A 17,587-nucleotide genomic window follows, 5' to 3' on the forward strand; every position below is an offset into this window, starting at 1 on the left:
TTACATAATACTCTGCTACTATATAATAATGAGGAATTTATATTAAGGTTGATGTGAAAGTGTTTTCTGAAGCAGAAGGAAACAACACAATTTTAGCAAATTTTTCAACCTTGTTTAAAACAGAAAAACATTAGCATTGTTAGCAAAGACAGGAGGAAAATTTATGAGGGTAGCTAGGAACCAGCAGGCTGGGAGATCTCCCTTCAGCAGGCTTTTCTAAGAACAGTAGAGAGAAAAGGAAAACACTTCCCAGTAGGCAAAGGAATGCATTTATATTCTAACCCTAATTTAGAGCTAGTTTTAAATTGAAGTCAAAGAAAGCTTCCAAACAAAGGAAGGTAAATACAGTCAGTCAGAGTGACTATGCTAATAACACTCTAAATTATGATGAGAAAGCGCTCAACACACACACACAAACACCGTTCTGCTGTATCCCTATTGCTCCTCAGCTGCACCTCCTTTCTCAGGCAGCTGGGATCTCTAGAGTAATCTCCATGGGCTGCCCTGGCATCACATTAATATAGCTTCTTTTTTTTTCAAAAAGCAGCGTCTGCAGAAAGGCACATTAAGATGCAGAAACCATTAGTGAGAGCCTGAATGCCTCACACATTTCCTTTCTTCCTGTCCCTCCAGAAATGAACCCCTTCCTGCAAGCAGGTGTATGACGGGAGTAAGAAGACAAATACCTTTACATTGCAGCCTTGATTTCAGCATTCAAAGGCCAAAATAAACCGCTCTCTGTCAGTAGACAGAGGACGATGGCTCATTGAAGCGAACACACAGGATGTCAGGGAGCAAGGAGAGATTACAGAAGGACCATTCGCCTTGAAACCACCGCTCCAGTCACTGTTGCAGTAATTTGAACCACTGCACTGTCAAATCACATTCCCAGGATGTCTATCTGGAATGCTAGGCATCTAAGAGCAGGAGCAAGCCAATGATGTTGAAGATAGAGTGTGGCTCTCCATCCATGAGAGCTACATGATGACGGCCAGGCTGCTTCTCGCAGCACTCAGTCTGTGGCAGCAATCAGCCTCCTAGACTCATCCATCACATTCAGTTCTTCCTTCATCACAGAGTTGGAGGAAGTTATTTCACTTAGGAGTGTGGACTTACCTCACCTCAGTAGTTAAGCCACTAGTGGTGGGCATGGGGGTCTGGACCCAAGGTCTTGCTTTGCCTGAGGGATGAGACAGGGAGCCTCTGCAGAGGGCTGTCACCTCGCAGAGGAGAGGCTGGGGGTTCAAGTCTCTGTTCCAATTAATATTTAAGTACTTCTTATTAAACATTAATTGAAATAGGGACTAGAACTTGTTCCCTATTCCCAGTAGAGTGCCTCAGCCCTTAGGCTACAGAGCCTTTCTTATGGGCTTGCTCTCTCTCCCCTCTCCCTGACCCACAAAACACCCAATGATCCCCCAGCAAAGTGGAACTGCTCCACAGAAGGAATGAAGGAGCCTCCTCCCAAAACAGCCTCCCGGCTGACTCTCGGGGCACTTTCCTCAGAGGAAAGAGGGGATTTTATGTCAGGGTGCTGCTTGGATAGGAGTCACATCAGGTTGGACTAGATGATCTGTAAAGGTCCCTTCCAACCTTAATGATTCTGTGATTAGCACTCCCTCAGTAGGACAAGGAACCTAAGGTCCAAGTCCCTTGCCATGACCACAGAACCAGAGGGAAGTCACTAGCACCCACTCGTCCTCCAGAGGGTTTGCTCGGAAAACACCACAGGCAAGTTCAGCTGGGGAAATACCCGCAGTGAGATCAACTGGGGAAACAGCTCCTTGGAGCACCCCAGTGGCACTGACACCGGTGCTCCATGCCCACTAACAGGGTACCAGCAGACCACAGTCCAAGCAAGAGGTGTTTCTGGGCATGCCTAGGAACAGACCACTGGATGGGAGAAAAGCCTCACAGGTGCAGACCTACTGACTGTGGTAACATTCAGGAACAGACAGTCACTGAGTGAATCTTTTAAGCATCATAGTTCTGGACCTAACTACATCCTACATTAGTTAGGAAGCTCTTAAATACTCAAAGGTCTGACTCAAGGCAACCAAACAAGGACCTGAAACTGAGGCAGGTATTTCCTAGAGGTGTGCTTGCATTTAAAGAAGTTTAGGTTTTATTTTGCAGTCACAAATGAGAGTTAACTCATTTTATTTTTCCACCTGAAAAGGTACCACTTCTAAATAGGAAATAGTCCAGTAGGACTATTTAAAAGGTATGTTTGAAATATAAAATAATAAAAAAAATGGACAAAATTCAATTTGAATGCAATGCCAATGTTTTTTTTCTTCCGCTTTCTGATGTGTTTTCAGAATGGAAGTATGCCCACTTATCAAGCTGTTTCTGATATGGCCATAATTAGTAGTTAAAGTTTTTGTGCTAGCTCTTTACTAAGTTAAACTACTCAGGATTTGAAATCACACATATTCTCCATAGAAAAGAGTCCAAACTATCGCTGTCAGATTTTCCCTCATCAACATGAAGTGCAACATCTTCATACTACTGAAGAGAATAAAAGTTTGAATTTCAAGGGTGTATATGGGAGAGGGTTGCATGATTTATTCCCCAATTTTCCTTCACTTGATTTCAGTACATATTCCCTCAATTATGTGTTCTTTTTCCCCTAAACACTTTTTCCTTGCTTGCATCCCTTCTTTTGCCTTCCTTTCTTCTGCCCCCAAAAGCCCAGGTGTGCAGTGTGGCTATGGCTCCTTAACATTAGCACCACATAAACCTCACTACTCATTTGTTATCTCCCAGACTGCAGGTACTGAGATGCCGATTTCTTTCTGCAAGCCCAGCAGCTGCTGCAGTGACATTGAGTTGCACATACTATGTGTTTTAACCCTTTGCTTCTCAACATTGAGAGTTTATTCATCTTCCTTTTTACTAGTCCTGTTTCATATATGCAAGAGCCCTGGGAATAAGGAGTTGGCCAAACCTGCCAGCTTCTGTGGTTGCAGCAGCATTCATTTACCTGCCCTGCACCAACCTCTAATCCCAGTCTTGAAAGACCTACAAAACTCAAACTGTACTGACATATTTCAGCTCCACTTTCTACAATAGCTTCCTTTCTTCAGGCTTTTTTCTCTCTAGGTGCCATATGTTTTGAGGCAGATGCACAGATCCAAGACATTTAGCTTCCTTTTGAAGATGATCCCATCACAAGATCGTTTTGCTCCAACTTCTGATCTGTTTTATTTTGCTTCCATAACCAAAGTCCTCAATAGGTTATCCACTTCTCAGGACAGTGATTTCATCCCCTTATCTTTCTACAAATTGTGGTTATGGTTACCATGCAGGAAGATATTTCAATGGTCAAATGCAAGAACCACTCAGTTCCCCATTATAAACAAATATGAGGTTTTAAATCAGAGCACAACATAATCGCTGGAGAACTAGAAAAAAAAAAGTATTATATATTTTAAAATATGCATTTCAAAGAGTTTCTCTCTTTAACACCAATTATAAAAGTAGACAGTTCATAAGCACTTACAAAAAATTAAATGAGCTGATAACCATAACGGTCTCTTCAGATACAGAGGCCAGCTACCTGCCATAATCTGACTCATAAAATATACGAATCGGACCTCTGACTACTAAAAATGACCTCTTTGGTCTCTTTTATGAAATCACTACAATTTCTGGTTCATATTACAGCAGTTTCAAAAATAATGTTCCATGTCCTGTGGCAGGCATCTTGGTGGACACCTAGACCCTTTCCAAAATATGTATTTTATCTAGTTAAATGATAATTAATAATATTCTTATCACATCATAAATAACACTGCTGGTGCTTCAATCATTTTAACATGAACCTAGAAAACCATTCACTTACAGAGATTCCTGGTCTATTCTTCACCATCAAGGCTAAGGAAATGCTCAATATACTTCAAAAATATTTATTTTCCCGGTGACAAGCATTGAAATCAGTTTGTTTGCTTTCCCAAATTGAGATGCATAATCTCCAGAGACCCGAGCCTGATACATTCTCTTTCATAACAAGAGAGATACAGGTCAAGCTGCTCTGCAGACCTCAGCTGCAATAACATGGCACATGCATGCAAAAGGCATCAATTTTTAAACTCGAGGACTACTGAATTCCTAGGGTTCATAACAGTCATCAGTATGCAGTCAAGTGTATTCTGATGGTTGACGAAATGCTCACACGCATTCAGATGATTATTGGTTTCTGTGCAAATCCAGAAAGCAGAATCTATTCAGAAGTGAACTCTCAGGACAGATTAGAGAACAGAGCAGCACTGACTATGCTATTTAGGGATGCGGTACCTATCACATGGGCAATATTTAAAACCTCACAGCCTGCCTTCATTATCACAGGGCGCTAGCTGAGTGCATGACTAAAATACCATCAGTTTCTGTTCTCTATGCAAAAACGCTATTTCCTGATTCACAGTTTTAATGTCTTTTAAATTGAGTGTGAAGGTGAAAGGAGTGATTCGCTTTGTATTTAATTAGATGTTCTAGTAAATTTGTTCCAAAAACAACTATAAAATATACTCTGTTTGGGGAGGGGCAGGGAGAGACAGGGGATAGTCACTTAAAACCAGAATCTACCTGTACATCACTCAGTATGGTTGCTCACCTAAAGATCATCCTTTCTTCCAACTTCTTTGCTAACCAGATTGTCAAATATCATTGGTTAAAGAGCTGGTAGAGTTTTCCATTTCAGCAATTCACCTGTGGCAGCCTCTTAATGACTGCATTCACCCCCAAAATGTGCTAGACATTTTGTACGCAATCAAGCAAAAACACCTTCCCCCCAAAAAATACCACCTCAGTAGTTTAAGATTTGGAGTAAGATATGTCTGTCTTTTCCTATTATTAGGAGACAGAATGAAGCAAAGTTTGTGTACACAGTAGAGGAGCACCTTACTTCCACAGACACTCAGATATTAACGTCTTGGGGATTGATATGGTTGGTCCAATGTTGAGCTAGGTACAAGGATGAGACTTGTTTATACAAAAGGTAAAATGGCTGTATAATTGAGTGTAACAAGATCACTAAGAACCTTGGGTAAACGTCCATCATCCGATCTCTATTATTATTTTCAAGTAATTAACCATAAGAGTGTCGGGTGTCAGCTCAGTAATGAATTGAATACCCTAATTCCATTTATGTTTAAATACATTGATTGTGGTTACATAAAATTCAACATACTGGAGGACTTTATACTCAGGTTCCAACATCATCTTAGAAATAAAGAACACTTCATTAGCCAGATTTTTATTCAGGCAAATTCTTTTCTCACACTTTAATTAACTGCTAGGGCTTGTTTCTGCTTAGCATTAAAACAGGAAACAACTGCAGCTGGCCTCATGCTAAGGGCTACTATTATCTCCAAAGAAGTGAGGACAATCAATATTCCAGGGAGGATGGGTATTGCAATCGCCTCCTGAATAACTTACAGATCAATAACCATGACAGAAAACAGAAGGGAGATTTGTATTTGAAGGAATCCCAAGGAGGCTCCTGGGGAAAGAACTGAGTACAAAGATGAAACGTGTATCCTCTAACTCACTTCTTCTGTGACTGAAGTCCAGGTCACAGGGATTTTTGCTCCCGGGCAAGATCAACCACATGGTTAGGTAAGTGTTTCAGCAGCTTATTGACCACATAGCGGAGACTAAGAGAAGCTTTTAGAATATGATTTTAGGATAAGTGGATCAAACTTGTTTTTATTTCTGTTAACCATCTCATCAGTATTTATAACCGCACAATTTAGATTTGGATCATGTAAATAACATATATTTACTTCTTATTCAAACCTAACTTGTACTAAAGTCAAGTTCAGTGCAACTACTACACAAGAATGTCCGATCCTTTTGTATACAGCAATCATTAAACCAAAAGTAAAGGACCATGTCCATGGAGCCTGGTGATTTGAAAGATTTCTCAGGCATTTCTGCAGATTAAGAGGATGTCATTCCACTCAGTTACAGGAAAAAAAATGGTAATGTTTAGTAATTTGTTAAGTTTACGCAAGCCTTTCAGAATCATCTAGGTCAGCTCTTTGCCAGCAGCTGGACAGTGGGGAGTCCAAGCATGCCTGGGGAATGAAGTGTGAATGGAAATATGTGTATATATAACCATTTGAAGAAAGATAAGAAGGATAAAAGAACAGTGTGCATTGATGGCTCCTTGATGAGCAGGCCATCAAGATCATAGTACACTGATGTGCAACTTTTCCTTCCCTCAAGTAGGCTGTTTTCCAATCTGCCTGTCTGAGACTAAAGAACAAAGATTAAATCAGCAGTGTCACATAACGACGCAAAGAATTGGGACATGAAGAGGCAAAAGATCTCAATACACATCAGCTCTTAAAAGGTATATCCAAATTGAGGACATGGTCACCCAGGAACCCAGGACATGTTATGAGGACTCGATGCTCAACATCCCTTATTCTCCATATCACCACAATTAATGCTTACCAGATTGACTGGACACACACAAATACATCTTAGCGTTAATATAAGAGCTGGGGCCAATCTGCTAGTAAGGCTGAATGAAATAAAATCACCTTGCTTTCTTGCATGTTTTCCCATTGAGCGCTGCTGTGTAAGCCATGCAATTGAATCATCAATAGAAAAAGATTAGTAAAAAAATTAGTAACAACAGTTTTCCTCTTCTAACCAGTATATGGATGCAGTAATAAGCAAAGTTCTGTCTAAACTTCCAAATTTATGGAAAAGCAACAAATTATTAAACCTTCCTGATATTTGAATCGAAAATAAACAACAACTATTGTCAGCCACATTCAGCTTCTTCGCTATTGTACATTTTCTAAACGTGAGCATGCCTTCAAATTATACTCCAGAGCCAATCCAAAATACCTGAGAAGTGATGTGAAATGAGAAGGATCTGCATGATTAAGAAGAATGAAAATAAAATAAAATAAAAGGTATTTCCATAAAATGCACCTACCTGTAGGAACTGTACAATAAAATACAAAGCCCAACAGTACTTTGAAACTTATAACTTCCTGAAGAGGGTTTTAACGTATTTGAAAATTGTTTTGGTTTTGGGTGGAGATTTTTTTTTTTGGAGTTGCTTTTTTTTTCCTTTCTAAATCCCAAACCTCTCAGTCCATAAAACCTCCAGGATGATCACCAACTGACAGGCGTTGTTCTTACTTGCTGTAGTATTGCATAACTGCTGTGCCACCCACCACACTCCAAGATTTACCCCATTACTCCATCCACAAACCTCATTACCTCTTTCAAATCCTGGACGATGGCAGTGAGTCTCTCATTCTCTGCCTGCACATTGGTGACCACTGCCCTGCTCTGTTTCAGCTCATTCTGCATCTCCAAAATCTTCCCTAGGTAATAAGCTTCCTTTGATGCAGATTCCTGGAGCAGAGTCTCTTCACGTGTTTCACCATCTTCAGCCACTTTGCGGTGAATTGAGAAGGATTGTCCAAATGCCTGCAACAGAAAAAAAGGCACACTATAAAACCACCGAAGCCCTAGAAAAATATCAACTGTAATGAGCACCTGAATAACTAGAGGGAATGGACTAAATCTGGGAGTCCCAAACTTTGGCCTAATAAACATCGTCTTTGCGTCTTCCCTGCAGCAGAGGGTCACCATCTTGTTTAGCTGAAATGAGGCATCTTGAAGCTATTCTCATTTGCAGTACTGAAATATGGCCCATATCCACACAGCCTCCACTGAGATCAAGATGGTGCATTGCTAACTAGCCATTAATTAGTGCCTGTGGTTAACTTCCTGAATGAGGCAAAGGGATATTCAATTCCTTTATTCTCTAGTTCCACAAACTGTGCTCCTTTTTGCCTTTTTTTTAAAAGTATAAATAGCTTGCAAATCTCTCTAAATTACTTTCCTTATTCAATGTTATTTTATGCTGAGAGCTGGTCTCATAGTAAGAGGATACAGTGCAAAAAACCTTTCCATAACTTGAAAGAAAGATAAATGTACCAAGCAGTGGCCACCTACGTTACTGTTAGCCTAAACATGGAGTTTGACAGTTCTTTTCTTTCATTTCTTTCATTTGTACTTAAATGTTCTCTGCTTTTTGTTCCTTTTTCCTTTGGGGAAATTACCAAAATATTTAAGTGTTCAGGAAGTTCATGGGTGAGTAGGTAATTCTTAGTCATTCTCTTACTTTTCCTGTTATTATAGTGATCAGCTTAATAAGGTAGTAATTCTCGGGGACAGTGTCTGAAGGGATGTTATTCTGGACAGCTCGGAATCAACTTGAAAGAGAGCAAAGTACAAGCCATGACAGTAGAAATGATGGAGATATCATTTTGCTATCAAAGACAGAAGAAAAAAATGTAGATACAAAAAAGCAAAACCTTTTTGTCAATTGTATTACCTTTAAAAACAGATACATGGTCACAAATCATACAGCCTTACTCAGGAGAAAGCCTAAAGAAATAAATCAAGAAGATCTAACATAGGAAAATCTCGTATCTTAACTGAGAGAACATTTGTCCATTGAAAGACTGTGATTTTATTTTTCCAATTTAGGAAAAAAAATGTAGCCATGATTGATAGTATCCGCTCTTTCAGTGGGGAATTAATTTCTGCCCGCACCTTCCAACCACACAGTACTTAATACATTTGTTCTCACTGGTAGCACTGGTTTCCTTTGCCTTCCCATCAAGAAGAACCACTTGCCAAATGGAATTCTTTGTTTTACAGTCAGTATTTATAGCCTTTCAGAACACATTCAAAGTTTTACTGGCACCAGAACTGAAACAGTCCCTTAAAAACTTCAAAGCAAAACCTTGCTCAGAACTTTGCAGCTTTTAAGTCTACTCTACTTGGAGAATTCTGTGAACTCAGCATTAAAGGATTCTAAAAATATTCAATAATGTATTAACCCAGCTGTCTTCTTGAAAGACTGCAAATTACTGAAATAGCAAGCATCAGCAACTTGCTGGATAGGATTTTCCAAATAACAAGAAATTCAATTTAACAAAACTGTTATCCACTGATTCAGTCACTATACCTATGAATCTAAGACGACTGTTTCAGAAACATTGCTAATAAATTACATCTCACAATTTATCCTTACATTAAACATCTCACTGTGCCTAATTTGAGATCTAAGCAAAAAGCACTAATCTATTAAAAATGAAGACAGATATCTAAGATAAACGTAATGGGCCATGTATCCAGGGGAAAATCAAAACACAGAACCAAACAGTATGTGTGACAAATGGCTAGAGCATCTCATCACCCTTGAAGAAATGGGATCTGGAGCCCTTTCTTTCACAGGACTGGACAGTTAAAAGCCCATAGATAAATACATAGCAATGATGGGTTTCTAGGTACATACTATGTTTTCCTGAAATAATTTCTCTTGCTCCCTTTAAATCTGCAAAAAAGCAAGCAAATAAAAATCTTAAATAAATCTTAAATAAAAATCTTAAAAAATTATTAAACTCTTCTGTGAACAGAATTTAAGAAAATGATTCATCCAAACAACTCTGTAATTATTATTTATACATCATATCTAATACGTTTCTTTGTTTAGCTTAGTAGTTTTCCAGAACCATTGCAACAGCTAGCATATAGTACCCAAGTAAAAAGGAAACCTCACTAATGAATCAAACATTTCTCTCCATTTTGCTCCTCCTCATAATCTCAGGAACAAATATGTATTTCTAAAATGAGAGTAGGACAATGACATCTCAACTTCTTAGAAGATGAGTGAAGTCACTGAATTGTAGGTGCACCATACCAGAGCAGTCCCTACAGCCTTCTACTTAAGGTAAATCATTTAATTAGGCTATTTTGCAAAATATTTTTTAAAAACAATTATGAACTGTGTTTATTCTATTTTGGATTTCTGTGCTAATTCTCCATATTGTAATATACTTTTCATGCTATATACTTGCTCTTGCATAATAGAACTTCATCTCATGTTTTGAATCCTCATCTTTGACAAACATGAGCGCTATATAGGAAGGAAAAAGGAAAATGTAAATATAATACACATACAATGCATAAAAGCATAAGCAAATTGTCAAGTTTTTAAATAGAATTTTTACACTATGAAGTTCGACAGAAAATTACTGTGTACTTCCTTAACATTTCTTTGTACTGCAGAAAAGAGCTGAAAATCATTCAGGATTTATTTCCTAGGAAACCAAATTTTAATACTACTATATATCATTTGACTTGTTTCTTAAACTCCTGTCAATATGTTAAAGTTTGAGGAAGAAAAGAATGGAAATTATGCAGCTCCATGTCTCACAGGAAGGAACACACGGCATACTGTCTTTTAGTTTAAATGTAAGGAAAAAGTCCAGCTCCTGCTTTTAATGGTCTCTTTGGAATGCCAAAGAGTTAATACTTTCCAGAAATACCCATGTAAGGACTTCCTTGGCACTTCTTACTTTTATATTAAACTATACAACAATATGTTTAAGCTTGGAGATATGTATTTGTTTTACTCTAAGTTTCCATTTTAGTAATTTGCTAAGCATGTTTACCAATTTACAAAACCTCATAGGTTTGGTATGATATAGGTATGCCTGGATGTTTCAAATAACTGCTTACACCTACTTCACTGAAGTCATCCCTGTAGGGGAACAAGGCAGCCACCTTCAAAGCTCTCCAGATCAACTAACCTTGCAACTGACACAACTGTCTCCCAGCATCTACCCATTTCCAGCCTGGATGGGACAATGTAACTCACACCAGCATTTTACACATCTTGCACTTGACCAAAAACATTTGCAGGCTGCAGCCTCAAATGACCAAGGTCCACTCTGCACAGTCTGTACAAGCACCTCACAAATATGTCAACCAGGAAAGAGCCAAAAGGTGACCAGAAGCTACAGAGTTCATATTGCAGTGAGGACCAGCAACGGATAAGATCTTGGGGGAATTTGGCACAGACAGAAGCATTTACCGTGGTGACCTGGATGCAAATGGCACCTGCAACAGGCATGGAAAAAAGACCAAACAGGTGAAGCTCTTTCAAAATTTGATAAAGTTCCAACCAGGACTCCAGGCTAATGAAAAGCTCATTTGGGTTTAAGTCAAGTATGGGATACAAACTAGCCTGGTGAATATATCAGAGGCTGTTCTATATGGGAACATACCACCATGTTACAGAAATCTGACTGGGGAAGTAGCTTTGCTTTGGTATCACATGATGCTGCAGGCAAGGCTGAAGTATCGTGCAAACACACATCAGGTGCTCCCTGTTCTCACCATTGAATAAAAAGTCAATATTTTTGTCAGATATTTACAGTGAGGGGATATCTTCACAGCCAGGTTGGCTCCTGGTGAGATGCTGTTTCTGCCTAGAGGTACCATGTCATCTGGATTGCTACCACAGCTATCCATATGGGTTTCTTCCTAAGCCAAATTCCAGGAATTGTTAGGATAGCGAGAGTGAGGCCACACTCTTCCACGCTTTTCCATCATTTCAGGTGGATTAGAACAAGTGCGTTAACGTACGCCATGTAGCTCTCCGAGCTAGCGCTGAAGAAGTTACCTGCAGAAGCAAAGCACTCTGTTGTAACCACAGGAACGGCGCCCAGACTAACTGGTTTGTATCGGTTCTGTGACAGTATCTGCAACTGGCACTGTACTGTCCCTTGGAGATGTATTACTTAATTACCTCAGTTATTTCTAGTATGATGCTGCCTTGCTTGCTGTAGATATATACTGTCACTTGTGATTACTCATGAAAACCTCTCAGAATTCTCTATTGGTCCCATGGTGGCCTTTAGTTTCAGCAGTCATATTGCAGAGTATTTTTGACAAGCACGTCATCTTCCAAATTCAAATCAGGACTCAGACATGGCTGCATGACTTCTATCAGCCATGAACACTGAGATATATTAAACATTTGACAAGGACTACCACAGCAGAGACCAAGCTGAACTTCACATTATGATACTTCAGCTCAGCTTGAAAGATGACATTGACTGAGGCAGGAGGTTTGTTTTTCGGGCTTTTTTTTGTTTTTGTTGATCTTTTTTAGCTGATCATAAAAGCTGAGGTACATGATCCCACTAAGCATTATACATCTATATACATATATTGAGAACTGAGAATCTCATAACAGCATGATGACTTTTTATGTCTTTAAATTTAAAATTGGAAAACTAAGAATTAACAAGCCTAAACAATGATAAATACTAGTTTGAGTGCATCACGAAGGATAGCAATAGTGTCAGGTACAAGAAAATGGGCCTATTTGATCACAGAAAAGGGCATAAGTTTCAGGTAAAGGCCCTTTGTCACTGAACTCAGAATAATCCCTGGGCGAAATTTTAACCTGAGAATAAAACTGGCATGAAATAAATAATGAATAAAAGCAAGAGAGATTTTTTAAAGTGCAATTGAAAAATATGACTGATCCAAACAAATAATATCTGTATGAATATTTATACATGAAATATAAACTGCAATGAAAACATACTGTGAAGAGAGTGACATGAATAATCTTTGTAAAGTGAAAATTATATTTAACAATTAAAAAAAAAAGAGAAAATAATCTAAAAACCTAATATGGGTGTAGGAAGCAGCACATACACAAAAGATCATCTAAAAACAGAAACAGCTAATGAAGGATGTTAATTCTGAGTTTCAATTTTATTTTTACAAGCCACCTGCTGGGGAAGGAATTCTTAAGTATTTCAACAGAAACCTGCCCTTCTAGTCTGTGATGATTAATACAACATGACTTGACTGCTACCGAGATGAGCAGGCAAACAATTAGTTTACCTTTATGACACTTACTGTAGATTTCCCAATGCATAATGCAACAGCACCCAACTTATTCACATGATTACCTGGTTCAGCTGTGAACTTGCTGTCAGGCAGCATGCATTATGCATGCAAGCAAGGAAGGGCAAGGAAGAAGCACACTGGGATTATCCAAGTGAGCAGCATATATTCTAGGCAGACTTTAGTAGCTCACCAATATAGGAATCTTTACCAGAGATGCCTCACTGGGGTAAATCACAGGGGCAGGCCTTATTTTGTGGCACACCTTCAATACTCACTTATGCCCAGGCACTTGCTTTTGTTCACCTGGCTGTTTGTTCTCCCTATGCCCTTACCCTTTAGATACTTAAATTGTCCAAGGATTGTGATTTATTCCTGAAGAATAGGGTAAGTAACCCAAAGGGCTCCAAACCTGACTAGTGTTTCTAAGTACTACTGCAAAGCAAATAGCAGTGCCCTTGCAGAAATGACCAGTGGTTTCAAATCATAATACATGCAGGGTTTTGGGGTGCTTTTTTGTTTGTTTGTTTGTTTGTTTCTTAAAAGATGGTAAAACTTAAGACTCTCAAAGACTCTTAGGTTATATCTTCATGTAACTGGTATGTCCTGCTGTTGTTCATTTAAGATGATTGAGAGAGGTCAAGAGACTTTCTTTTGGAAGTGGATATTAAGAAATGGGAGGCTCCAAATACAGATCATAAGCATATTGCCATGAAACAAGGCAGATGTATGTTTAGTTAGAACGGTGCAAGAAGAAAGAGATTTATTAGGTAGTGCATGCGAGACAGACAACCCATGCAGAGAAACAGATTGAAAACTCAGGAACAGATTGAGGATACAAGCTGAATCAGCACGTGCAGACATACAAGAAAACTAGACAATGAACTTTGGGGGTCTCAGGCTAGCTGATAATGGCTCAGTGTGGTAGCTACAGAAGTGTCCCATTTGTCCGATTCCTCTCACGTTCCATGAAGCAGGATGCTGAACACTGCTACAGATGGACAGAAGATAAAAGATGGTGTACCCTATCTCAAATTTCTCTTTCAACTCAGAAAAGAAAACAAGATTTACAGACTTAACTTGTCACTGGTCAACAGAAATACTACAGAAATGATCAAAATTGAGTTATACCCAAGCAAATGTATAAGCACAGGTCATTTCATAATTTCCAGATTCAAGAAGATGATCAATTTTGCTCTTAAGGTGCACAACTTCAATAAGGCTTGTTTTTGTTTTTGTTTAATTTAAAAACATATATTTTATTTGATTTATCCCAATTGTTGGAGAAAACTGCTGCAAGCATTGCAAAAAAGTCAGAAATAAACTGAAATAAAATGGTGTTTCCTTGTTTGTTCTTTGTTCTCATGAGATTGGACAGCTTCAGGAAAAGAGCAAAAACTAAACTTTGAAGGATGGTTTCAATTTGTTCTTTGCTTCAGGCACTTGGTATGACCTTATGCAAATTATTCCTCAACTTCCCATTTGAGAATGTAGATGACTAGCTACTACACAAACAAGGGATGTTATGATACTCGCAGTCATGATCCAAGATACTGTGGTTATAAATACAGTACGAGTAAATACGATAAACCTGTAAATATTACCTCGATATGTGGTTTTAGTATCTTACAAAAAACATATATATATATAAGCTCATTTCCAAATACCAGCATACTTAATCTATGCCATCAGTAATGAAGCCAGTACAATGGTAAGGTCATGTAGTTTAGTATCTGTATATAAAGTATTTAACTTGCTAAAAAGACTTGCATACCAATGTGCTAGAGGTTTTATCTATGCCAGAAATATTGAGGATACATACATTGAGGAAAACATACATAACATGCAGATTGTTTACAGATACCAAAGCATAGCAGAAGATGCAAACAAGTCATAGTATTTTCCCCAAGGAAGCTTCGGATAAAACTGTGCAGTGTGGACATCTTCTGTTTGTTCTCAATAGATCCCTACAGTGTCTATAAGCCTGTCGAAATTCATATAGCAGATGCTAATCAGCAGAGCCTTCAGAAAGTCCTGGGGAAATGGACATTTACATTCAACTCAGCTACAGACACTGCCATGCTTCTGCAGCTCGGGTATATATTGTGCTGATTTCAATCAATATGTCATGGTGTGAGGCTCTAGGCACCCACGCAGAATTTCCAGTTTCTTTTTTTTTAATACAGAACAAAAAATATTCCTAAATGTGTCAGTCAGAAAACATTTACAGACAACAAGAGGAAAGCACTAGCATTTGAATGTTCATTTTCATGGTATCTCCATTGTTCATCAGCAATCCCATAAATGGGGAGTGAATAAGAATCCCCATTTAATTGCCTTTAACAGCACTCAAGATGAGGATAAATTCTCTTCCTGAGAAATCCCTCTGGGCACAGAAAACACAAGAAAGGGAAAGCTTGCAACAAAGAAAGCCACTTATCTACAGCACAACTAATTAGGTTTATGATTGTTAGTTTAAAGCAGCTCAATTTAAAATGAATACGGTCAATAATAAAGCTATTTCTATAAACAACATAATTCACACATTAATAAACCATAAAATGATTTGAAAGTTTGCACCAATATCAAGGCTGGTACTTATAGTTCACACCATCATTGTGCCAACTTCTTCATCCCCAGCTATTACAAACATGTCAATTTAAACCACTAGAAGCATTGCCAGAATAAAAATAACCTCAACAATCTTCCATTTTTAACAAAATGTGCCTGAAATATGAGATGGAACATGACTTTCATGGAAGCCCTATTACCTTTGTCATAAATGGCAAAGTCCCAACTTTAACTGAATATACTTAATATGTTTCTACTTTGTTTTCTGTTTTCCTAAGTATGGAATGGCCAAGGTAATTGCACTTCCTTCCCCTCATTTGTTTGAATATGGTTTCAAGGAAAGTGTGTTGAAGTTCAAATCCGTATGAGTTACGGAAACACTAGTTATTGCACACTAGCTCCCACATGTAAAGTCATATTCTATATTAAAAACTTTTTTTTTCATCCATTTTGGATGTGAATTAAGTCATGTTCCTAGGGAATAGCAACAGCAACCTGTGAAGAACCTGTGAAGAAGGAATGTGCATTCCACATTGTTGCTGCCCAAGTTGCAATATTTCTTTTTCTGGAGAGAATTTTAAGGACACACTTTTATAGGGAAAAGGTCATTTCCAGCAAAGGCAGAAAAGCAGAGTTGGATGCAGCAAGGAAACAGAAAGCTGCTACTTAAAGAAAAAAAGAGAATGCCCTTTTCTGCACATTAGAGTAAGGAAAGGAACAGAGGAATCCTGTTCCAAAGCCCACTGCAGATGTAAGGAATATGCCTCAACACATATCCAAAAAAGTGATAAGAAAAAAATTGCAGTTTTATTATCATAATATTATGGCTGTGCTATCTATCCATTGTATTCATAAAAATTAAATAACTATAATTACTTTCTAATACATCCTCTCCGGAGAACAGAGCTACTTGCACACCAGTAGCTTACCTGCTTACTGAATCACCTGAACCATTTAAATCAACTGAGGCTCACTCTAGGAGGGATTCTGGCATTTGGACTCAGATTTTGAGGGAAAGAGTATTTTTTCACTACAGATCTGCAGAGCTATCTGCATTCAGAGGGGGCTCTCAGGAGATCCAACCCCTCGGCATACATAAGGGCTTACACTATAGAGCTGTCCATTAGCATATTGCTCAGGATGCTAAAGATTTAAAACTGACTGTGAAAAGTTGCAGAGGGCTTCTGCAGCTCAAGTGATAAAATAGAAAATCAAAAGCAACACTGATAAATGCAAAGCAGCATATTGGAGGAGCGGGGAGCAGACCTAACACAATTTTAGGCTCATTGTCAAGCTGAGTGTTGAAAGTCTCTGAGACTACTTTGAGACTTTGAGCAACAGCTCCCTCTGAAATTAGCCCTAATTCGAGGTGGTCGAGATGATCTTCAGAAACCTCTTCCATACTACATTATGATTAACTGAGCAATTTCATGTGTTGGAAAGACTGGCAAGCACTGCCCTTCTCATGGGTCATACGTTTGAAAGAGCTGTGACTCATAGCTGGTCATGTTTTAAAATATCCTCAACACCTACCTAAAAATGAAGAACAAGACTGTTGTGATTTTGTTGCATAAACAAATCTGACCATTTAAATATAATGGAGTGTATAAACACAGGAAATGCCAGCACTGGGAAAGTTGATTTCAAGTGTAAATGAGCCTTTGTTTCATTTTAACTCAGAGCACCAACATTATCAAACAGTTTAATTGCAGCAATCAAAAAATGAGTTCCCAAGAAAGGGACAATCTGAGCCAAACTCCCAGTAACTAAGCAAAACTTAGATCAAGTTGATAGCAACTAAAGTAACAAACAATGATCTTTCAAACTGCTGAAACATCCTAAGTATAGCTGTACTTACAAAATAATGCATGCTTCTTCTATAAATTTAGCAGGCACAAAGTCTTAATTTAACTGTTGTCATTTGCATTCCTGTTGCCTCTAATTCTTCCTCCTAGTTGATGGCATAGCAGTTCTGACTACTCTCAGGGTGATTTATAGGAACGCACTTTCTCCTTGTGATCCTACACAACATGCTTAATGCCAGCATGGGCAACTGGCACCAGGCTCAGGCACAAGTGGCCTGTATATAAGGGAGGTCAAAGAAAAAGCTATATGATCTCGTTCTTTAAGCTGTAGCATTTAAGCTGTTGTAGGGAGCACACAATAACTTTTAGAGTAGTAATATTTAAAGCAGAAGTTTAAAATGGGAAAGATAGATCTTTGCCTTTCTGCTGCATCAGGGGATTGCAAAATCTTTAAAAGA

At 38.5% G+C, this 17,587-nt stretch overlaps 1 protein-coding gene across 4 annotated transcripts in view; it reads right to left on the reverse strand.

Moving 5' to 3' along the window:
• Positions 1 to 17,587, reverse strand: part of BICD1 (BICD cargo adaptor 1) — a 170,001-nt gene that overhangs the window by 71,862 nt on the left and 80,552 nt on the right. For all 4 annotated transcript variants that reach the window (XM_088521554.1, XM_088521557.1, XM_088521553.1 and 1 more), the window contains exon 2: positions 7,246 to 7,458. In XM_088521554.1, coding sequence (XP_088377680.1) covers positions 7,246 to 7,458 — 213 coding nt within the window. The remainder of the gene's footprint in view (positions 1 to 7,245; positions 7,459 to 17,587) is intronic.

Source organism: Tinamus guttatus, unplaced genomic scaffold (genome assembly GCF_059628265.1).
Source record: "Tinamus guttatus ecotype Peru unplaced genomic scaffold, ASM5962826v1 Tinamus_guttatus_pri_ptg000125l, whole genome shotgun sequence".
Classification (NCBI taxonomy): Eukaryota; Metazoa; Chordata; class Aves; order Tinamiformes; family Tinamidae; genus Tinamus; species Tinamus guttatus.